This window comes from Emys orbicularis, chromosome 8, assembly GCF_028017835.1.
Source record: "Emys orbicularis isolate rEmyOrb1 chromosome 8, rEmyOrb1.hap1, whole genome shotgun sequence".
NCBI classification, from domain to species: Eukaryota; Metazoa; Chordata; order Testudines; family Emydidae; genus Emys; species Emys orbicularis.
The window spans coordinates 39,604,762-39,629,242 of record NC_088690.1 but is presented as its reverse complement, the minus strand read 5'-3'; the positions used below and the strand labels follow the sequence as shown (position 1 = coordinate 39,629,242).

Here is a 24,481-nt window from a genome sequence, read left to right as displayed (position 1 = left end):
CATTCTTTTAAAATTAATCTACTCAGCCAAAAAGTCATGTACTTGAAATGACAACACAATCCTGCTGCTCAACAGCAAACAACTGTTTCCATACACTATCACCACATTTAAATTACATTTTACAAAAACAAATGTGGGGTAGTTATGTACATCTTGCTATAAAATGTAAAATCATCCCAAACATGATTAAGACTCATCTTGATTGTAAAAATATGTGCATTTCTCATGAGCAAGACACCATAGGCCTGATTTTTTCCCCCCAAGAGTCTCAAAGATCTTCCTAGGCAAGAAAGAAATTTAATCTTTGTTACAAGTAGTTTAAAGAGCAATTTTCATTAAAGGTCAGTGTGCAGAAAATGGATTATGCTGTCAAATACTGGTCTTGGCAAGGAAGATTAGCCATATGACAATCCTGAGTCCTTTTAAAATACACAAGGGGGAAAAAAAACTAACATCCAAGCAATTGCTCACTTGCAGTAAGACGTTTAGCAAGTCACAGCAACTGAAAAAGCATCCCACTAACATTCAGCTAAAACATTCACAATAAGCAGCTTACCCCAATGATTTGGCTAGCGTTAAAGGTATTTTAAGATGATCAGGAAGCTTAGCTCAGCAGCCCAGAAACAAATCAAAGCTGTAAGTCTGGAAGGCATAATCACCCCAAAAAGTCAGTTTGAGGTTATAGCTTGTACAATTTAGGTGAAAGAGGCTGGGTCTTCCTTTTAAAATGGTGGTTCAAAGTGATGGAGACCACCATCCTTAAGATTAGCGGATTGTTGCATTATTGCCTGTGTTAAAGACCTCCCAAACAAAAGACAATACCCACAGTCCATGTATGTGCATGATATTACAGAAGCCATGGAAGAGGTCTTACCTTGGGGTTTGAATCACAACCTATATCTGCATCAATCTGGTGAGCTCAACTCAAGGCACAGACTAGCAATTGAGCAGCATTTATATATATAAAAATACAGAGTGAGTCATACAGGAGGAATAAAACTGAATTTAAGAAGCTGCTTATCCCTGTAATAGGTAAATTGCAATAATGCAGTAACATCTGCAGCAAACATTGCACTATACAAACCATCCCTGCAATTCAATCTTAGGTATTTCTGTAGTGTCTATCATACTCAATGCTCATCAACTGTGACTAAAGTTGAACCGATTAGAACTACAACACTCCTTGATTTTAGTACTACCCATTACTGGGTATTTAATCAGTTACAAGGACACTGATATTTGCATCAGAAAAATACTTAGAATTCATACCAGTCAGCAGCACATTTGATTTTTCTAGTAAGCATCCTTGTCTTGTTTTACTCCACTAAACACTGTACATTAAGTGTAAATTTATTAATTCACAAGTTTCCCCTCATATTTCCGATTAATAAAAAGGAGACTTCCTTTTTCTTGCTCTATGTCCTAGTCATACTAACCAACAGCTTCAAATGTGGAAATCAAAGATACATTTGTGGGATCTTTACTGTTCAGTCTCTGAATTCAAACAGAATGAGAGACTACAGGAATTTTGCACTGATAATTGTAGTAAATTTTAGTGGAAGCATTGCATCTACAGTACAGGTGTTGTAGGATTGTCTCAGGAATTTAACATTCACTTTGAGTTCAAAATGTAAATTAATATAAATGCCAGTAAAAATATGGTCTATGGGTGTTTCTGGAAAGCGCTCTGTGCACAAGTGTGTGTGTGTGTGTGTGTGTGTGTGTGTGTGTGTGTGTGTGTGTGTGTGTGTACACATACAAGACATGGATAAGAGATCATGCTCATGTCAGAATCAACATGTCAACTAAGAGAATGTGACCTTACATAGCACATCCAATAGTCCTCGTTTCCACTGCAGATACATTTGCCAGGAAGAGCTCCTCTCCCCTCTTCTCCCAGTTTAGTTAAACATAGTAACTACTTCCAACCTCTTTAATAGTCTATTAAAACCTAGTAGACTAATTTTCACAGCAAAGCTTCGACAGAAAAAAAGATTAAGTCGTATTTGAAAGATAAAAGCAAAACAGCTCTTCCATTACTATCATTATGCTGCAACTGCCTTTCTCTTTTGCATGGTGACTTTATGAACATGGTTATTGCAATACAATTTCCAATTACTATAACAGTATTGAGAAACTTTCATTCATAGACTTAGACCCAGGGTTGAATGTTTAATTCGGTTAAAACAACTCTTAGGACAATATATATATAGCAAATAGACAGATGTTTTGAAAGCAAGTTTCCCCACAATAGCTTTAACTTGTAATGTAAATTAAACAAATTTAACTCCAGTTCATTTGATAAGATGCAACAGTAAAAGGGAGTCTAAAATCTACAATTATGCAAGTACACAGTCACATACATCACTAGCAAGAATAAGATTGTGAACAAGCTGTAGCCATAAAAGTAATAAAAACCCTTCATGTTCCATGTCGATGCTGGCAAATACTTTTTCTGATATAAAGGCACTTTGAAAACCCAATATGGTTTGGTTCATTAAGTTTGCAAAGTACAAACAATTTTACAAACATACGATCATAATGAAGAATGCCACCCATTGTGACATTATGTACAAGACCGCTCTCCAATTTTTGATAACACTGGTTTTGTGGGAATGAGCAGCTTTCAGGCTTGTTTATGTGAACATTTAGTTTGCGGCAAGCTGGGGTGTGAATCTACTCAGTGCTAGCCTGCTAAAGACTAACTGTCGATGTGGACCCTGCTGACATATGCTTAGATCTAGTCCTCTTTAGAACAGGACTAGATCAAAGTGCACTAACAAACCGTTAATACATAAAGACAGGGGCCACATGGGCACAGGGCCGGCTCCAGGCACCAGCTTAACAAGCAGGTGCTTGGGGCGGCCAAGGGAGAGGGGCGGCACCTGCGGCAAGTCCCTCACTCCCTCTAGGAGCGAAGGACCTGCCGCTGAACTGCCGCCGCCGATCGCGGCTTTTTTTTTTTTTTTTTTTTTTTTTGCGCTTGGGGCGGCAGAAATGCTGGAGCCGGCCCTACATGGGCAGTTAGTCTGCAGCAGGCTAGCGCAGAGTAGATTCACTCCCCAGCTTGCTATGAACTAATTTTTGTTTGGACAAGCCCTTCATTAAAGACATGACAGGAATTGCAGTCCCACAATCTTAGTTTCCTGTTGGAACAATTGTAGTAAGTAAAAAAAAAAAAAAATGAATAAAGTTTGGGGGCCACAAAAGACAAGACCAGAAGTCCAGGACATATCCTTTCAGTTTTTACTCCTTAAACATGAACTCTAGAAGTAGCCAAAAGGCAGCAGTCTATTTGGTCTTGGTTAACTGGGGTGGCGGTGGCTCTGTCTTGAAGAGTACAATGTTTTATACCATTACAGTACCAGAAAACTTTGGTCCAAAGAACTCAATTTATGATGTTCACTACATGGCTGCAAAGTCAATCTGTACATAAAGCTGTCTGACTCCTGCCTGTAACAAAAAAGAGGGAGAATTAGAAAACTGAACAATCATGACCCACACAACTGTATCCCAGTTCCAAATGCTATTATACTTACACATTTTTATTTGGTGAACAAACAAATCTACTTGATAGCTTGTTCTATAGTAATGATTCTACTAAACTTAGTGCATGAGTTAAAGATGTGTAGGACTTCTACAATGTTTAAAAAAAAGCTCATCTTAAAGCACAAGTTCGTCAACCACAATCTAAAGATCACGTGACAAATTTTTAAGAAGTCTAATGTGTGTTTTTAACCCTTAGAACAGATGCCAGTTCAAGTGAAGCAAAGCATAAGGATGTGACAGTTTGAGCTATGAAACTGTCCTTCAGCATAATAGGGATTTGTAGAGAAGACAGGCATGGCAATGGTGTATTTATGTGAAACACCAAAATAACTTTTGGTAATACTCTATGGGCACATAAATTGCAAATCACCCCTCTGCTCAAAAATCTCAAGAGATTAAATTTAGGGAATGCCCTTAGTTCTGCCATCATTGTATATAAAATTATGAGTAAATTATTTAAGAGACTATTAACCCTTAAAGTCAGGCTGCTAGCTGCAAAAGTGGTGCACGTAGTTCATTATGCAGAATCATCTTCAGGAGAAAGATAATAAAAATAGTCTGACTGAGAACACATTGCTGAGAATCAGATTAATGTCAACTAGGCGCTTAGATGACTACGGTAGTGGAAGACAACTTTTAGTGAGCTCAAGATCTACACAAAAAATTCTAAGCTTCCATGCAAATAATCAAAACATCCACATCTGCCTCTCAGGACTTGTCTACATAGGAAGTTATACTAGTATAGTTAAACTGTTCTAGTCACTGTGTGTACAAGAGTAGCTTTTTGCTGTTTAGCTTAAACTACTTCCAAAGTGGCATAAACTAAACCAGAAAAAGCCATATTTACTCTGGAATAAGAATTTCCACACAGAGAGTGTTATAGCAGTTGAAATGGATACCTTACCTTATACTGGTATGACTCAGACAAGCCCTCAGTCACAGATGTGCCATACTCTGGAATCACTTGACTTGAGTCTTTAGGAACAGAACCACACTCGAGAAAACATAACTTGTCTGGGTCCCTGAAGTGCAGTGGACTTTGTTTCAGCAATAATGAATACTGAACGTCCGAGGTCACTTTGACTAACCTGCCAAATTACAACTTTAAGAACTATGATCTCCACTACTGCTCAAAATATGCTTGCTCCAACTGTACCTTCACCTACTCCCACATATCAAAAGGGAAGGAAGATGTATCCTTTCTCCTAAGTCCATTTGATACCAACCCCTAGAATGAACATATAGAATAGTTGACGTCTTGCTAGCAAAATAATCTTTCTCACTGGAGATTCAAGAGATTTGAGATGACAAAATAATTACAAGTCTGTCCATCCAAACAGACTGCCCCCAAAGCCAAGCTAGCCTTCCCAAGAATCAGCCCTCCCACATATGTAAGCCATCTTCACACTGAACTGTCCAACCCATTAGCTGTTTTGTTGTACAAAACGCGCCTGCGGCCTCCTAGTTATTTACTGAACTAGATTAATATATGCCGGAACTTCTCAGACAGGACAGATTTATTTATAAGCGTGATTCTAGGAGGTCGTCTTGAAATCAGTGCACAACCTCTATGTTCCAACATACAAGCTAGAAAGCAAGGAACTAATATCAATAAGCATTTATTTTTACTGGCTCCTCAAGTTCACCTGGTTCAGGATTCTTTAAGTTGGTTCAGTGCAGCAAAGACTTCAAAAGCATCTTTTCACTAAAAATGGAGGCAGTGCCGATAGAGGTACCAATGTGTTGCCTAAATACATGCACTACAGAAAGTGTCTGCAGCACCAAGTAATAGAAGGTAAAAACCTGAACATAACCAGATAGTAAAATTAAATATTATTGAGCAGATTCAGACATTTTATTATGGGCCCCATAATAAAAAGACAAATTAAGTGACCTGGAAAGTAGAGTAATGAGGTAGCAAAATTTACAGATGACAAAGTTATTCAGGCAGTGCATCTGCTTCATGTGTAGTCAGGCCCAAGGGACTAGATATGCTGTATGCATTAGAAACAGAATTCAAAGGAAGAGGTCCTAGTTGGGATTTATTGTAGCTCATAGAAAGAATTCCCAAGGACCCAGGAGCTTTGTCTAGTCTGGTAATCGAAAACATCACCAGATGTAAAAACAATTTGTTGCACCATAAATGAGGCTGCTGCCAATGTGGTATCCAGGACCAGATATAAGGACAGAGTTAACACTTTCCCACCGGAGCACATTCTGAAAAGAACATTTCTACAAACACCTTTTTAACTGACCCAGGCAATTCCTGTTTTCCTCGCTGACATTATAAATATTTGGGCTCGAATAAAACTCCCTTCATCATCTTGTCTCTCTCTGTTGCTGATCTCATTGAAGTTAATCCTAGGTTTATGGGATCATCAGTTCATTATCATGTAATGTTGTGTCACATATTGAATATCACCACTTTTGTAATAATCTGACAATATTTTATTAAACCTCCAATAGTTAGAAAACAGGGCAAGAAAAAGTATGCAACAACTGAAAGGTAAATTAAGTTTGAAGCCCATGTATAAAAGGTTTCATCCCTTACTATTTACCGAGGTATTTATATGCTGCTCTCTCCCTCTCCCCACTATCACGGTGCTTCTGAGTGCATCGCAAGGATTTAAGACTAGACATTACAACAATTCCTTACTTTCTTCACGCCTTGTAACAGAAGTAACTTGGCTAGTTTACAGCTTTGTTTTCAAAGGTGCACGTGTGTTCCCTGCACAACTTTTTTTGCAGAAAAGCTTAAGCCAAATAAATGAGTTTTGCACTGAGCTTCACATCAGGATTGCGTTTTCTGCTACCATGACTAGTTAGGCATATAAGTGCAAATTGGTGAATCAAAAATCTGAGCGCAGATGCCCTTCACTGTGAGAGATGTACAGAGAAAGCAAGTTCTTGGAAGCATTCCCATCTTCCTGTCTGCATCACCTCAGTCTTGCATAGGGTCAACTTTTGGAATTAAAGCCTCCATTTAATGCAGATGCACTGTGCACTCTTAAGTAAAACAGTGTGGAGACAAAGAAGTACATGTAAGTTCCTATCTGAACTTTTCAAACAATGCTACTCAAATTTGATGAATTCTAGAACAGAGTTAACTCTGGGGAATATGTACAGGCAGAGGCCAATTCAGAGCTGAACTGATGCTACTCATCATCTACAATTCTACAATCTAAGAATTTCCTGTATTGGTGAGGCACAGGTATCTTAAGGAAGGCATCCTTCCAACGGACCAAACATAGGATGGCTCTTAGTCTGACAGTGATACATGGGAAGTCTATCCAGAAACTGCATCTCTATGTACCTGTTCACTTCCAAGAGTCAAAAACAGGGTACAAGCCTGGATTCTTTGGAAGCTACAGAACAGAGAGGGATAAGTATCTTAGTTTTTATTCATGAAACAACATGCAAAAGATCTCTTTTTGTCTGGAGAAAACTTTCTAGTTCATTAGAGTGAAATCAGGGAAGGGGAAACATTGGAGCTGTATATTATTTCAACTGCCCAGATATTTACCATTTTGAGAACAATGGTATACAGCACCTTGTAACATTTGAGTGTCAGATCCTGGTCAAGGTAAGATGTCTTGTGCCTTACAGGTTGGATATAACAAGGTGAAATGTAGTTTGTTAAGAGTAAATGCAGCAGATACCATTAATTTTTTTTTTTAAATTGTGGCATCATTTGTTACGGACTTCAGATCTTAGCTATAAGACAGCCAACTGAATCTCATTGCCTTTCCTTTTAATGCATCAGTTAGTGATAGAAAAACTGGCTTTGGTTGTTGATTTCTCTTCCTTTAACCAGACAATATCAATTTCTAATGAAGTGCCCGTGTGGTCTCTATTGATTTTGTAGTCTAACCTCAGCTGGAACCACTTTTACCATACAGCTTAAGATACAGAAGTTATTTCTTAGTCTAAGAAAAGAGGAAATGCAATGATCTCAAACCAGCATGTGGTAATGGTTGGTAAATGTTGACTTTAGTGGCCACCACTGCCTGGAAGTTGCTAAAGGCAACAAAGCATGCAGAAAATGTGGCTTCTCAGAGCAACAGAAGTGAATGCCAATACAGAGGCATCACAGTGGATGCAGAAGTAGGGTTAGTCTCTGTGGTCAGACATCTTATCTTGAAAGCCTCATCGGTTTTCTTGGTCCCTGGTACGTCAACATAAGGCTTCAATGCACCTCTAAGACTACAGCATTCTGATGTCATGTCTCCCTTTAAGAGGCAGTAAAGAGACTGATGAAGAGGAATGGGCCACATATATCAAACAGGTTTCAGTTTAACCATCCTGCTTCTGGTAGCTGGAGTTAATCATAAGTTAAACAACAACAGTGTTTGGTGTTAAAGACAGAACACAGAGCTGTTACTTTTATAAACATTTTGTTGCTCTATTTTTATATTTACATCCATGTTTTCTCTATCACACACATCACCATGGTATCCAAGCATGCTACTGTAAGCAGGCAGACATACCTGAGTAAAAATATTGTGAGTTTGGCTTAGAATCCACTTGGCGTCAGCATCAGGAGCTACAAATAGTTTCAAGGTCCCTATGTAAACATCACTACAAAGGGTCCAGAAGTGTGGATCATGTAAACTGTAAACTCCTTGCAACTGCTGAACCTAAAATACCGATGACAGACATTTCAAAAATGATTTCTGGAAAAAAAAATACATTACTACAGACTAGCAAATAGCTAATAAAAATGTCAGGCAATACTCTCATCTTCATAAGAGCATTTAGTGAGGTTTCATCTAAATTAGTTAGTACTTTTGTCTTCATAGGTCTGAGAAGGAGAGAGTTAAGTGGAAAGGCTGAGAACAGTTCTATTACATATCCACACAACTGCTGCACTAGGCTACAGTTGTATTACACATTCCCTTCACTGGAACCTGGTGTTCTTCACTCCCATCCCACACATGTACAGTTATTTCAGGGTGTGTAAGATGCACCCACTTCTCATCTCAACCAGGAATTCTTTTTGTGAGATGTTTAGTGCTACGCAGCAACCCCATAAACCACTGGGGGGGGAAACAGGGACATTTCTTTGGTACATGCATCCTGCTAGCATTCCATAAGAGACATGAAATGTATGCAACACATTCAGTACTGTATAGGTATCAGGGACACAATGCCAAATGCAAACTATGACCTTCCTTTTGTATTTACTTCCAATGTTTTTAATATGCCTCAACACTTCTTACGAAAGGTTAAGGTAACTGCTCCAGAGGGGGAGAGAAAAATATTCCTTTGAATAGAAAAAGGATCTTTAGCAATGGCTGCTGAACATCAGTTCAGAACTGGAGAACAAGCAAATTCTACAGACAATGATCCAACTGGCCTTCCTGTGAAATTTCTATATACTGCTCTCTAATATGCACATTAGGCTTACACCACTTTGTGACACGATACATTAAAAAAATGGTTTTGAGATCTATTCCAAGCCAAAAGTGTATACTGTGAAACAGCAAATCATTTCAAAATATAAAGTTTTGGTTGGGACTACAGAATATGTAGAATTTGGGACTTCAGATGGTCAAATCCATTGTTTTTGTTATGCTTTTGACCATTTCCAGATAAGTGTTCATTCATTTGTATATGTTTAGGATAGATTTAAGGAATCCTCTGTGGATTTACTGTTAGGAAAACATTCCAAAACACCCCCTAGAAGTCCAAACGTATGTTGCTTATTCATTTAATAGTTAAGTCTTATGCAAAAATGTCCTGAACTGGAACAGCTCACCCTCTGATAGCACTGAGGCAGGGCACTTTCCAGGGAAGGTGGCGTTCGCTGCATTAAGATTCCAATGGACTCTCTTAAAAGTGGAACAACACTAGAAAGAAATAAAACAGTTAATTACAGCCACATCGTCAAAGGATGCAGAATACAACAGCAATATTACCACTTTGACAGAATGAGTAAAATCAGTCAGGAAATATGAGGCAATACACTGAGGAAAAAGCATTATTACAGATTCGCCACAGTGAAAAAAAATGTTACAAATGTCAAAAGGGTTGACATCATCACAGTAATACAAAGCATGAATCTTTGTCACTCAGGCATTTTCTATAGAGATAGTCAAGAAAGAGTAACAGTTTCATTTTGTAGGATTTGGATGGAATCTTGAAACTATGTTCTAAAACATATGGAAGAAAAATCATATGGTAAAGTATAGTTTAGAACCATCATCAATTTCAACAGCAATTATAATAGCCATAAAAATGTGCAAGAAAAGTTAAACCATTCTTGCTTTGGTCTCTGGCTTGAGACATATTTTTCTTATGAACTAAGATGGGGGTAGGGGATGACATCATAAAACAAAATTAGCATGAACCAGTCCAGCCAGAACAAAATGATTTGTCAAGAACAGCCAGCTTAGCAAATTCTGGATGTTAACAAAATGTGGGGGCCTCATCCAAGCCCAAGCAGTGAACATTTGGAAGCAATTCGAGGTTTCTTCCTGGCTGTCTACTCTTGTGCAAGGAGCAAAGAAGGAGCGTTGTGCCAGGTAGGACAGAAAGCGTTTACACATTGAACAAGTTTTACAAATTCATTCCTCAGGAGCTAATGCAATAAGTTCACATGCTCTTAAAATACATCAGCTTACTGCATACGCCAAGAATAAAAGTACTCTGGACACTATCTTAAAACTACTACACCCTTTTGGCTTAGTGTAGTATAATGAAATTTCACAGGATGAAATGTGCTTTGAGTTTTGTACAATGTATATATATTTCAGCTTACATTTAAAACAGACTGCATTTGTAAACCACCTGACATCCTCTGGCAGTAGGATCAGCAATGTCTGAAACTGGAAGCCAGATTCCAACACCAGTACAATAATTGGAATAAATTTATTGTTTCCCAGTGTCAAATCAGAGGAGTGATGGGATGAATGTAATCAGAGGGAATTTAGAATGAATCAGGAAAGATTTTGTAAAAGTGAGATCAATTAGACCATTTGCCAAAAGAAATTGTGGAAGCCTCATTTAAAGCCAAATGAAGCACTAGAGACACACTGTAGAGAAAATTCTGTATTGGCACAGGAGATGGACAAGATGATCTCATGGGTTTTTGCCATTGCTAATTTGTTAGTCTGTGGTAAGTTTAAACAGTGATGTGTCACATCTTTCAGACAGTTTGACCTATAAAAGTGCAGGAAATAAGCTGTTCCTGATAATGGACCCCTATACTGTGTGTGTCACAAACATCACTTTTCAAGTGAGAACAGGCATCCCAGAATGGATTTGAAGTTGACCTGAATTATAATTCATAAATTTACTTCTTGCTATGTGACCTTTTACAGTACTACGCAGAATAGGAATACAACTTGAATACCAGCTTATTGAGAACTCTACATTTCACAGTGACATGCTTGTCAGTATTTTAACATAAGGCTCCGACACCAAAAGCTTTTGATAAACCACAGGGACCAGGACTGCACATTCTTTCATAGAGGAGGGCTAGAGGGCCTACTAGCTTGTCTTCCTATTTAAACAAAAATGTCTTCCTCAGCCAGAGAGGAGGCAATACCGCTCAGCAAAACAACATATGAAACTGAACGTTGCTGGAAATATTTAGGACTTCCTGGTAAAAATATAACTCTATTGATAGCATAAAATAGTATTTAACTTGTGTCATTTGAAATTGGGAGTGGAGGTGAAGTGTCTGTAGAAGGACTGGGTGTATCTACCCCCTTGAGAGTCTGAAAATTCTTGTCATTTGGTGCAAATTAGTCCATTCTAAGGTTGGGTTTGGCCAATCAGTATGGCTGGATCAAACCAATGTTTAAACATGGTGCACACTGGACGAAGGAAACATCCTGCTAGAAAGCAATTTAGCAGAAGCCATCTTTAAACCACAGTTGCTTAACTCTGCTGGGAGCCCAACGTAGACAGGACTTGAGAGATTGGACATTTCTAAAGGTTTGTAATTATGAGAACATAAGAATGGCCCTACTGGGTCAGACCAAAGGTCCATCTAGCCTAGTACCCTGTCTTCCGACAGTGGTCAGTGCCAGGTGCCCCAGAGGGAATGAACAGAACAGGCAATCATCAAGTGATCCATCCCCTGTCGCTCATTCCCAGCTTCTGGTAAACAGAGGCTAGGGACGCCATTCCTGCCCATCCTGGCTAATAGCCATTGATGGACCTATCCTCCATAAATTTATCTAGTTCTTTTTTGAACCCGGTTATGGTCTTGGCCTTCACAACATCCTCTGGCAAGGAGTTCCACAGGTTGACTGTGCACTGTGTGAAGAAATACTTCCTTTTGTTTTAAACCTGCTGCCTATTAATTTCATTTGATGACCCCTAGTTCGTGTGTTATGAGAAGTAGTAAACAACACTTCCTTATCTACTTTCTGTACACCAGTCATGATCTTCTAGACCTCAATCATATCTCCCCTTAGCCATCTCTTTTCCAAGCTGAAAAGTCCCAGTCTTATTAGTCTCTCCTCATACGGAAGCTGTTCCATACCCCTAATAATTGTTTCCCTTTTCCGAACCTTTTCCAATTCCAATACATCTTTTTTGAGATGGGGCAACCACATCTGCACACAGTATTCAAGATGTGGGCATACCATGGATTTATATAGAGGCAACATGATATTTTCTGTCCTATTATCTATCCCTTTCTTAATTATTTCCAGCATTCTGTTTGCTTTTTTGACTACCGTTGCACATTGAGTGGATGTTTTCAGAGAACTATCCACAATGACTCCAAGATCTCTTTCTTGAGTGGTAGCAGCTAATTTAGACCCCATCATTTTATATGTATAGTTGGGATTATGCTTTCCAATGTTCATTACTTTGCATTTACCAACATTAAATGTCATCTGCCATTTTGTTGCCCAGTCACCCAGTTTTGAGAGATCCTTTTGTAGCTCTTTGCAGTCTGTCTTGGTCTTAACTATCTTTAGTAATTTTGTATTATCTGCAAATTTTGCGACCTTTTTCTAGATCATTTATGAATATGTTGAACAGACCCCTGGGGGACACCACTATTTACCTCTCTCCATTCTGAAAACTGACCATTTATACCTACCCTTTGTTTCCTATCTTTTAACCAGTTACCAATCCATGAGAGCACCTTCCCTCTTATCCTGTGGCAGCTTACTTTGCGTAAGAGCCTTTGGTGAGGGACCTTGTCAAAGGCTTTCTGAAAATCTAAGTACACTATATCCACTGGATCCCCTTGGTCCACATGCTTGTTGACCCCCTCAAAGAATTCTAGTAGATTGGTGAGGCATGATTTCCCTTTACTAAAACCATGTTGACTCTTCCTCAACAAATTATGTTCATCTATATTGTTCTTTAGTATAGTTTCAACCAGTTTGCCCAGTACTGAAGTCAGGCTTACAGGCCTGTAATTGCTGGGATCACCTCTGGAGCCCTTTTTAAAAATTGGAATCACATTAGCTATCCTCCAGTAATTTGGTACAGAAGCTGATTTAAATGATAGGTTACAGACTACAGTTAGTAGTTCTGCAATTTCACATTTGAGTTCCTTCAGAGATAGTGTGTGAAGCCTCCCCTTGACAGATAATAAATCTAGCTGTAGCAACACTTAACACAAACGGAACCATCTGCCCAACCTCAACTCTTACACAAGTAAGTGACTGAGAAATTAAGAGATTACAAAGGACGAATGGGAAAACGATGATCCCACTATCTTCCCAGCACATGCGGTGTGACGGGAAAGCCTTACTGAAAAGCAAAAAGCCATCCCAGAAAAGAAACTGGAAGAAGAGTTTAAAGACAGAATCTCACCCCTGTGAGGAGACTTACATTTTCATTACTTGTATTTGTGAAATTGTTCTAACAAGGCTTTGAAACAGACAAGTAACTAGAGAGTTTTAGGCAACAATACATTTCACACCTTTGCCTGCTGCCTACCTAGACAGAATTTTCTGCAAAGCAGCACTGCATTTATTAAAAGCCCAACCACACTACCAATACAGCCATGTCAAGGAACCTGGTTACTATGTTGTTTCAGTTTGTAGTGTACAATGGAGCTTAAAAATGTTCTGTAATCAAGCTAATCCCTTTCTCTCCATGTCCCTTTAGCATGGTCACTGAACTTAGGCTAAGAATATAGCTTAGTTATGGAACCGTGTTGAAACAGACCAGGGACAATATAAGCTCATCTACACTGCACTGCAGTCAGTGTGTCCTACTGTGTTGTGCTTTAACTGCCCCACATAGATCCTGCTGGCATGAACTAAAAATTATCCTGTTCGCACTAACATAATACTGTTGGAAATGGGACTACATCAAGGTGAGCTAGATACCTTTTAGTTCGATCCAGCAGGGATTACATAGGGAATTTAAAGAGTGCAATATGTAAGGATGCTCTACAGTTCACAACCCTTTAGTCCGGACCATGGTGCCATGTAGACAAACCTTATGTTGAGATTGGGTTCCCTGACTCAAGACATATCTGTAGTGCAGAAAGTTGCATTGTGAAAGTCATCTTTACAGCAGAAAGGGACAGCTATTATTTCAGGTAAATGTCACAATTGGCTTTCTGCCAAATCAGAACTTTCAAAGTGGGATTTTTCCCCACAATATTTTGTATGCATATTTTGCATGCCTCCCTTTCCCCAATGTACTGCAAGATTAACTAGGGGAAGGGGAAAAGGTGTTTTATTTGCAGAAGAATCCAGAGGTCCAGATAGGTCCTGGGTCCTGACAATTGCCTGGTGATTTGCTACCAAGTAACTGACAACCCTGGCCCTCTGCAGGAAGCCAGACGGTGGGGCCAGCTGGAGAACAAAGAGCAAGTCAGGAGGAGACCAGGTAAGCATGTTTAGCCTGGGAAGAGGAACAAAAGACTAAGGAGGGGCCAAAGGGGGGTAGCTACGTGTGGGCCATGGTCTGCTGGAAGCAGGGATGCTTCAGGACTGGGAGCTGAGAGAGCGCGCCCTGGGCTCCAGTCAGACCCAGAGGGACTTGGCTGTTTCCTGTTCTCCATGCTAACCTAAGGGCTCCCTACGCTGTATTCCAGTCATTTAACAAATCCTTCTGTTTTACATCACTCTCTCAGAGTCACTCTAGTCTAAAGAGGTCAGGGTTCCATTGCTTCCTTTGGGTGCAAGTCTCCCCCGGAGATCCAATTTGAGTGGACTCACTGAGGGGAGCTCACAGAATGAGGCAGGTGGACTGAAGGCTCAGAGGTGCGGTCCCAGGAGCGTGGTGAAGCCAAGTGGCTTACCCCAGTAAGGGGGAGTAACCCTCGAGGAGGGTTAACACACTGAAGGGGTTCCACGAGCCATGTGAGAGCACCACCGTATGTGTGGTTCCGTGAGACACCAGTATTAGTCAGCCTCTAAAAGTGAGAGAATGCAGAGTTTAGGGACAATAATTTTTCAAAGAAAAAAAATCCAGCTACAGAAAGGCTAAGCCTTGTAAGAAACCACATTTTTCCCTTTCACATCTGTAGATACTGGAAAGCATTGGGAACATGTTGACTTTATGCTTGTGTGAGTACAATTACTTCCAGGGCCAACCCATCAGGAATGAGGATAGATAATACTAGGAGGGTTAAAAGTAGAGTTTGGCCAAACATCACTAATGTTTTGATATTTTCCACAGTTTTTATAATTAGTCATGGTGGGGCTTGAAATTCTTGGGCTTTTTTCTCGTGAGGTAGCTCATGCACTGGAACTTCCCTTTGCTATTTTTAGTTCTTGATGGCTACAGACTGAGAAGGAAAGCAAACAGCATGGAAGCCTCCTGGGGAACAACCCACAGCGTAGTCTTAAGCATTCTTCATAAGCACACTCTGCAAACTATGCAACTAACAGAAGATGCAATTTCCATAGTGACTGTGTCTGGGAATAGAAAGAGTTGAGGCAACCACGTCACACTACTTGATAGTGTAAGGGAGCTGTAAAGCAGCACTAACTAAGTGAGAGATAGGGCCTGAACCTGCTGCCTGAAAAGAACAGTTCCATAAATGTCCAAATGTGTGTAGATAGTACAGAAGAAGCAAGCAGTGAAGCACATCACACTCTCAGATACAGAGGAAGTGAAAGGTGTTAAAAGGATCAAACAGAAAACAACGTATGAGATTGTATTTACCAGATCAAAACAACGTTTGCGGCTAATGAGATTTGGTCAATAATCCAAATGTACCAAAGAGTCGCCAGATTAAACAGTGAGCTAGTTTCCTGCTTCACTGTCAAATATTGATTTAATTATTTGCAGAGTTTCATCACACATTTCTAAAAAACACCTGAGCTCAGGCTGCATTACTGTTTATGGCATTGTCAATGCTGGTGCAGCTGCACCAATTCTTGGAAAAGAAGTGAGTTTTCTAGAGTAGACAGCCTTGGATAGCAAGAATGAAAAAAAATATATGCAGAACACTGCATAACCAGACACTGTATTTACACCATAAACAGGAAGTTAGATTAAGACTGTCAGCAATTTAAATACTAAATGAAACCTGTGACAGTCTGCTGGAGGCAAACAATCCCTGCTGAGTTTCAGGGACCAACTCTGGCCCTTTCTTCACATAAACCCTGGTCTTAAAAATCTAAATTCAGATTTCAAAATCATTTCCTTCCTGCAGCTAACCCTCTTCATTTGCAGAATCAACAAACTTACAACTGCACAAATATTTCTGTAATTTTTTACTTTTAAAGTTTTGAAAAAGACGGTTGATAACTAGATGATGAGTTTTACTTATATAGCCAGGTATCACAATTAAGTTAATTAAATTTGGGAATACGTTTTTCCTTCTTGTGCTTATTCCACTTATTTTACAGCACCGTTAATATCCATTCATCTTAGATTCCTTTTGTGGGGCAGGTTTTGGCTTTGTACTGAAAAAGCTTACTCAGGCTGGAAACTCAGTCACTGTACAGCTGCCACAGTTCCGACCCTTAAGTATAGACAAGATCAAGCTGGAGTTTGCTCTGAGCTGATGAAGGTTTCCCCTGTACTTTTAAATGGGCCAATCTCAATTAGCTTAATCAATGTAACCCCCTGCTCATCTTTTTTACACAATTCAGGGTAGCTCCAGTACAGCTATACCATTTGCTGGCTGGCCACCCCGATGGCTGAGTAGTTGGGGGCTATCAAGCTCTTTTGCCTGGTCTTCACTAAGAAAAATGAGTTTTTAACTCAAGTTAGCAGAAGTAATATGCTACTGCAGTAGAAACAATAAAATCCAAGTGTCAGATCCTATGTTTATCAAGGCAATGGATGCAATTTAACAACTGTGGCCCATAACAAATAGTACTGCAAATATGCTGGTTTAGGACACTTGCTTCAGAATTTTCTTTCTGAACGTTAGTGAAAGCAGGTCTTGCAAGCAGCATTTAGGGCCATCTGCTCAAAACTCCATACTAAACATAATCTTGGGTTTAATAAAATAAGAAATTTGGTAATTTTTTTCTTGATTTTAATCATATAGTTAAACAATGTGATTAAATTTTTCCATTGTAGTAACTGTTCAGTTATATATGTAAATTGGTTACCTTTTTCCAAACCTGAAGAGCAGCTCTGTGAAGCTCAAAAGCTCCTCTCTTTCACCAACAGAAGCTAGTCCAATAAAAGATCTCACCCACCCTGTCTCTCTCGTATATGTAACCTTCAATTTAAATGGGGTTTCATAAATCTACATTTATACTACTTCTTATATTACTACTTCTTCTTTGATAGCTCATTTGTACCATTTCATGACCAAGTAGTTTCAGTTCTTACCTAAAAAAAAGAGTGGGTGGAGGGATGAGGGGAAAAAAATGAAAGTGTAATCCACTGGAAAGAACTTCTCTGGTAAATTAAATGTTTGTACCCATTTAGTCACTGCAATTAAATACCTCATTTCTTTGACTGCTTAATATGCAGTCCATGTGCTTTCCCAGTATCGTATTTAGTATATGGTATCTTGCTGTAATCACTGTAGCTTCAAAAGTGGTTTCTATGAGTCCTCTTCCTTTATGCTATTGTCATATTTTTCTTTTGATGATTAATTCTATACAGCTGCTTGACCACACTGTTTAGTATTAAAATTGCTTCAACATTTTGGAATATTTGTTGCCTGAGACTACAAAATACCAGTTTTTATATTTCCATATTTAAAGTACGGTAGTTAAGGACCTGCACAATAATTTGTGGCTTCTGAAACTCATTAAATTTAAGTGGACCCATGCAAGAAAACCAGAAGATAGTTTGAATACCAGGAAACTTAAGAGATTCTGAACTCGTTCTCAAGCTTGAACATTATAGTTAGGGTACTTGCTACACATTTAAAAACAAGACCATTTTAATCTAGACATTTTCTGTTTAATCTTGTGAACAGATGCTGTCGGGGGTGGGGGAGCAGAAAAAAGTTAAATCTTTATATTCCATTAAATAGTAAGATCAGCAGAATTAACCCTCAGTTCATGAGCAGCATGTACTGCAAAGATCACTGCATGGTCCCTTGGATCCGCCAGCAGACAATTAGTGAGCAGACAATTCAGATTCAAACATCTCACTCTCTTTTGAGGGAAACCCACTATCTTGGCAGCACAATAAGTGTGCTCTAAGCTCCCAGACCTACCTCGATATTATACAATCATTAACTACATGAGAGAGGGAGTACAACAGTTTTGACAACACCGTTTGACAACTTGGCAAATCTCATGAGATAGGCAAAAGATCAGAGTGGCCCAAGAATAAGATGGATATGGATCTGTCCACCTTACAGAATGAGCTATGTTTTTCATATTAAAGTTTAATATTATCTCCACAACCCCCATGAAATTGGCTTCGAACAGTTTGGCCACTCACATGAAAGGAGCTAAACCATGTTAAACTATTTTAAAAAAATGTGTACTGGAATCTATGCAATCAGGTAATACATGCACAAAAACAGTTTAGGGAGAATCTGTATTTCAGTATTCTAATGAGTTTTAGAACATTCCCAAAGCTGTGTCATGAGGTCCCCACTATGATCAGGAATTCCTAAGGATGAGAAGTGGTTCCTGATGTCAAATCAGATCAGCTACTTACAGCATCTTTACTCAAAACTGGTCTTCTGTGAAGCAGAGGATTGAGAAAAACTGCAGAATGTAGACAACTTCCTGACTGAGAATGCACCCCCCCTTTGGCAAGGCACCAAAAAAAATCATCAATGGAGAGTGGGCAACTTTTGTTGACAAATAAGAGTAGTACAATGAAATGTACAGGGTGGTCAATTTTATCCCTGCAGCCAACAGCTGAACAGCAAGAGTGAAAGAAGTCTCCCTCCTTCCACCTTCTTCCCCCAAGCCTCTGCTTCTCCATGTTTCAGAGCAACACTGAAAGTTGGGCTATGTCTTCACTCCCACAAAATGCAAAATAAAAACTAGCATTAGTTATCTCACAGAAAAATCCTAGTGGAGACAAGACACTGGTAGTTTTTATCCTTATGTAGTTAGGGGAGGTCAACATTACTCCCCCCCTACACACACACACACTTGTGGGGGACCTCTCCTAGCTACATGGGATAAAAATTACCAGCATTTCAACTCCACTAGGATTCTAAAGTGAGATAACTAATTCTACAGTGAGGTAACTAACGTGATTAGTTATTAGTGATTTTGCAGTCAACACACACCTTTTTGGGGGTGAAGAATCTTAGGCTTGGTCTTTAAGGTAGACAACTGTGCTTACTTCTACAATAAAATTAACCCCTCGAGTTAGCCTATCTCAAGTGAGAGCAACTACACAGAAATACATCCTACCTGCACAGAGTGATTGTGTTGGCAGCTGCCTCACACTATAACCAACCAACTCGAGTTGTGAGCACTACCACACTTGAATTAAGAGCTTGTGCGTATGACTCAAATTAGGAGCAACACTCAAGTTATCGAACGCTAGTTAACTCTGCAATGAAGACAAGCTTAAATTTCACTGCAGCTCATGATTTTCTTGAATCTTTCACTGCACCATTCTGGAAAGCTGTGAGCAGAGCAGAGGTATGTAGGTCATTAATAGAAAGGGAACAAGAGATTTGCTCCAAAAGCTACATCAATGAGAGAGAAAAAAAAAGCGGAGTGCTGCGAAATATTGGGACAAATTGCATCCCGACCAAACATCGGTCGGGACGCGGGACAAACGCCTAAATATCGGGACAGTCCTGATTTTATCGGGACATCTGGTCACCCTACCAGGATTCCCTAACATTAAGTGAAAATTCTAAACTGAAGTGGACATTTAATCCAAATCAGTTGCTCATGCACAGAGGAAATGCATCAACCAGTAGCAGGGAGATTAACATCTTGTTTGAAAAGGGTAGCGTCTTTGAGCATACTGTTTCTTTTCCGCCTACAATTTGTTTAAATTAACCCACTGCTATATTGTCTGAACAGATTAGCACATCTGCCATTCTCTTCATAGGAACAGGCTGTCCTCATTTTCAGAATGAATGGGTATCGTACAGTACGTCTAGACTCCTTTCTGGGTTTGGGCGAACATAACTGCACTAAGTGGTAGGGCGGGTAAGATATAAATAAACAATTTACATAAGCGAAAACAGCAAACAAAGACCAAATATTCCAGCAACAGATGCAACTTCTAACCCCATCCCTAAAACAGTTTCACTTCAACTGTATATATGCGATTAACTCTCACCCTACAGACATAAGAATGAAAGAAAAGAAAAAACATTAACTAAAACTGATTGCCATGAAGAATCAAAATGTGATAATCATCATTTATTATGTTGTAGGTTCTTTACAAGGTTTGACCGTTCCTTTTTCACATCTGACTTAGCTTTCACTTTGATTCTTGAGCAGTTCCCTGCTAAAAAGCAGCATACTATAAAAAGACATTTCCCTACTCAAAGCCCCTCACTATATATTCTTAAAGAGCACCACATTGCTATCACTTTTTTCAACATCACTCAAAGCAGTTAATACAAAGACAGGAAATCAAAACCAGTGTTTTAACAGTGAAAGTGCACAAGATAGGCAAACTCTTCACTTTACAATTCACACCTTTTTCTGACACTTCCACCCTCTGCAAACTGTGTATTCCTGTGCAAACTTTTTAGTTTAAACTCTACTTGTTATTAGAAGCTTTGTTATTCCTCTATTTTGAATGTCCTTCTAGAGTAAGCACTTTTATACATTACTTTAAAACCACATGAAAATGTGCAGCGCAATATATTGCCATAATGTGGAAGCTGTCAGGTTGTTACACAATAAAGCTCCATTATATTGCTCAGATGTTCATAGCATTACACTGGCATCAAGCCAAAGCAACATGACAGTGCAATTTGATATCAACTGTGCTTCAAAATAAAATGATTTGGGGAACCACTTTTTTAAAAAGGAGTTCTTATGTTTCCCAATTTTCTTGTTCTTCCAATCTAACATCCAACATAAATTGTGTGGTCATCTATAACACTGCATCAAAACAGTTATAAAAAGTTTTATATGGTCAAGCAACAAGTTTTGTGGTCTCAATGGCTCTGTCTTGAGGGGCAAAAAGAGTGTATTTTTCAATTGGATTAGCTAAAGCTGATGGAAAAACCTCAATAAATATGCATGCTAACACATCTGAAGTCACGTTGCAAGCTAGGTTTGATCAAGGGCTCCCCAATAAGCTACAACATGGTCTGTTAATATAGTAGCAAAAACATACATTTTATAGGGGCTTTTCAACAGTATTAGGCTAACTTGCTTGACTGAGCTAACATGATTGAAACACAACGCCCCTTTTGCCCACCAAAACATACCTTATGTGCATACACATCCAAAAGATTTTAAATTTGTAATGCTGAAAAAAGTAGTTTATTCCCACTATCATGGACAGTGGGAATCTAAGTTTGGGTTACACGATGAAGGGGATTTCAGGATCATATCTCATGTAGCAAATCAGTTTAATATGTTATTGCTGCATGTGCTGCGTTGTCATCTGATTTACAAATCCCATTTCAAGTGTTTAGTCTTAAAATGGTAATTTGCATATGAGCACAGAGACGGGGGCCAGACCATTCAGGGCTCAAATATAGGTTGTGCCTCATAATTAAGGCATTCCCCCTCCCCCCCATTTCCTTGGAATTTGTCAGTTCATTCTAAAATTAAAAAAAAAAAAAAAAAAAATTGGTGAAAATAAGTAAAGACCAAAATAGAAGGGCAGTGGGTGGAGGAGAGGGCTGCTCGGCATTCACAACATAGTGGTTAGGTGGTCTCGGCTGCCGGGGTCTTGCTCCCTGTCCCTCTCACTCCCTGCTGCTCAAAGAAAGCGGATAGAGCCACACTGAAGGGCCAGGAGGGGTGCACCCCACGAGTATGAACCCATCCCCACTGGAAAGAGCACTTCCTACCCTGGCCCTTCAGGATGGAGCCATCCGGTTCCCCTGCCACTTTGAAGGGCCAGGAGCTAGTACTCACTGGGTGCAGCCTTCTGCTCTGCTTCAGTCCCATTTGCTTTCTCCACAAAGAGGTCCCCCCAAAAAATGAAGTTTGAGGGGGAGGGGCCTGTTTGAAAGTCACTAAAACCTGAACACCAGCTTTTTAAAAACCCAGGATTTTTTTGGAGAAATATCAGTAAATACAGAAAACAAAGTGCCTTACTCATAATACAATGATACTAAATGATACACTAAATTAGTTTTTTGGGGTTTTTTTTGTTTTTAAACTAATTTACTCATTGAGACTAGCAAGGATAGGTAAAGGTAGAATTCCAACTGGAGTAAAGATAAGTAGATGCAGTTATTGGCTCACACTATTAAAACTGTGACCCTTAAATGACCCAAAGGTGATCTAAACTAACCAGCAGTAACACAAGCACTCTCATCCAGTTCTTCTTAACTGGAACAGAAATGTTTTCACACTGCTCATGTAACCCATACACTTTACACTGCAGCATTTGACACTGTTTCTCTAGCGGAGGGGGAGAGAAGCAGGGGAAGAGACATTGATCTTAGCTAGTTACTCTGTCTCCATGCATGCGTAGAGAGCAGGGCAGGCGTAATTCAGTTAGAAAGACCCAGAAATTAACAGTACAGGATGTTGTAGCCACAAGCCATGCTCAGCAGGTTTTCTGAGGCTGTATAAAAAATGTTCATAGTGGCAACCCACCCAACTGGTCAGAGAGCAAGGGGGGAGAGGTCAAAAAATAGAGTTAAAAACAGTCCTGTGGACTCAGCAGAAGATCGACATGGGATCAAATGATGTGTTGTTACCTATGTGGGCTGGGTCCAATACCAGCACCACTGATATAGGCTGCAGATGTCTGCTCACCAGCAATGGAGAGGATCAACCAGCTATTAACCCGAGGGCAGTAATGCTGCTAGCTATGGAAAGCCCCAGCTGTTTGTTTGCTGACAGGGTTTTGAAATGTTTGAAAGGACTGAAAGGCTGCTATTTCTCAAGCTTTGAAGAGCCAAGTGGCACACGTTGCATACATACACACAGGCTAGAACACTTTTTGGTGGCAACGCAAATAATGTAGCTGATTTCCATCTTGTCCTTTAAAACTTTTCATTTAAATATTTAATTGGCCAGCTTCTTTTTTCTTCTCTTTGCTCTGATGTCTCTGTCTAGCCCAGTTAGGCCAACAAGCTGCATCCACCTACCTACAGTATGTCTACACAACTGACTATACCAGCATAACTATGTCTGCATAGCCCTGTAGCTTAGACACAGCCTCCACTAACCAGTGTTTTTCCTCACCACTTGCCTGAAGAGAGCTAGCCCTCTTCTGTCAATACAGCTGTGTCTACGCTGGAGTTCATGTCGGCATACCTACACTGGTGAAAGATGTGGTCTTCTCACCCCCTGACTGATGTAGCTATGCTAACACAGCTGAACCTACACTGGGGGTTACGTCAATAGAAGAGGGCTTCTGTCGCTATAGCTAACTCCGTTCAGGGAGATGGTGTTCCTATATAACCATCTGTCAGCATATGCTGTGTCCATGACTATGTCTATGCTGCAGATGCTACAATGATGCTGCAGTGCCAGTAGCATAGATGCAGCAATGGAAGGTGTGTCCCCTCCACCCCCCATTGCTGTAGTTAAACCACCTCTTTGAGAAGTGGTAGCTAGGTTAACTGAAGAATTCTTCTGTCAACTTAGGTGCATCTACACCTGGGGGTAGGTCATCTTAACTATGTCACTCGGGGCCATGAATTTTTCACACCCCTGAGCAATGTAGCTAGGTTGATTTAAATTTTAGGTATAGGCCAGGCCTACGCTATAGGGCTATACCAGAATAGGTATGCCAGTATAGTGTCCATAGTGGAGACATAACACACCGTACTAGATCAGAGGTGGCCAAACTTACTGACCCTCCAAGCCACATACGACAATCTTGAGAAGTTTGAGAGTCAGGGCACACCTGCCAAAGCCCTGAGCCCCGGCTAGTGCACCCTGCAGGGCTAAAGCCCTGAGACCCTCCTCCCCGCTGGACAGAAGACCCTACCTCACCACCCCACTGCAAGGCAGAGATCCTGAGCTCCCTCCCTCCACCCACCCAACCCCCCAGTCTGGTAGGTGGAGAATAGGGGGCTTGCAAGCCACACTTTAATGGTAAAAGAGCCACATGTGGCTTGCGAGCCACAGTTTGGCCACCCCGTACTAGATGCTGAACACCTAGTTAGACGTGGTTAAGGTTATGATTTAGTCATGGATTCCATGACTTTACCAGACCTTCTTTGGCTTCAGCTGTCAGTGGCTGAAGCCAGGGCCAGAGGTGGAACTCTACACCCCCACCCTGTGACAGGGGCAGGAGCTGTGGCTGTGCCCCCTACCCCTGGCTGCAGCTGGCATTGTGCGCCTGTGGCTGGCGTTGGAACTGGGACTGCGTGCCCCTGTCCCGCAGCTGCGGCCAGCTCTGGAGCAGGGGCTGAGCACCCCCACTGTGGCTGCGGCTGCTGGGAGCCGGGGCTGCCCCCCCACATGGCAGCAGCTCGGCATGTCCCTCCCCACAC

The 24,481-nt window shown here is 40.3% G+C and overlaps 1 protein-coding gene across 2 annotated transcripts in view; it reads right to left on the bottom strand.

Annotated features, from left to right (window-relative positions):
• Window positions 1-2,983: 2,983 nt before the first annotated feature.
• SLC30A7 (solute carrier family 30 member 7) overlaps window positions 2,984-24,481 on the bottom strand; it is a 56,068-nt gene continuing 34,570 nt past the window's right edge. For both annotated transcript variants that reach the window (XM_065409152.1, XM_065409153.1), the window contains exons 9-11: window positions 9,308-9,398; window positions 8,037-8,186; window positions 2,984-3,453 (exon numbers count right to left, since the gene is read on the bottom strand). In XM_065409152.1, coding sequence (XP_065265224.1) covers window positions 3,406-3,453; window positions 8,037-8,186; window positions 9,308-9,398 — 289 coding nt within the window. In that variant the 3' untranslated portion in view covers window positions 2,984-3,405. The remainder of the gene's footprint in view (window positions 3,454-8,036; window positions 8,187-9,307; window positions 9,399-24,481) is intronic.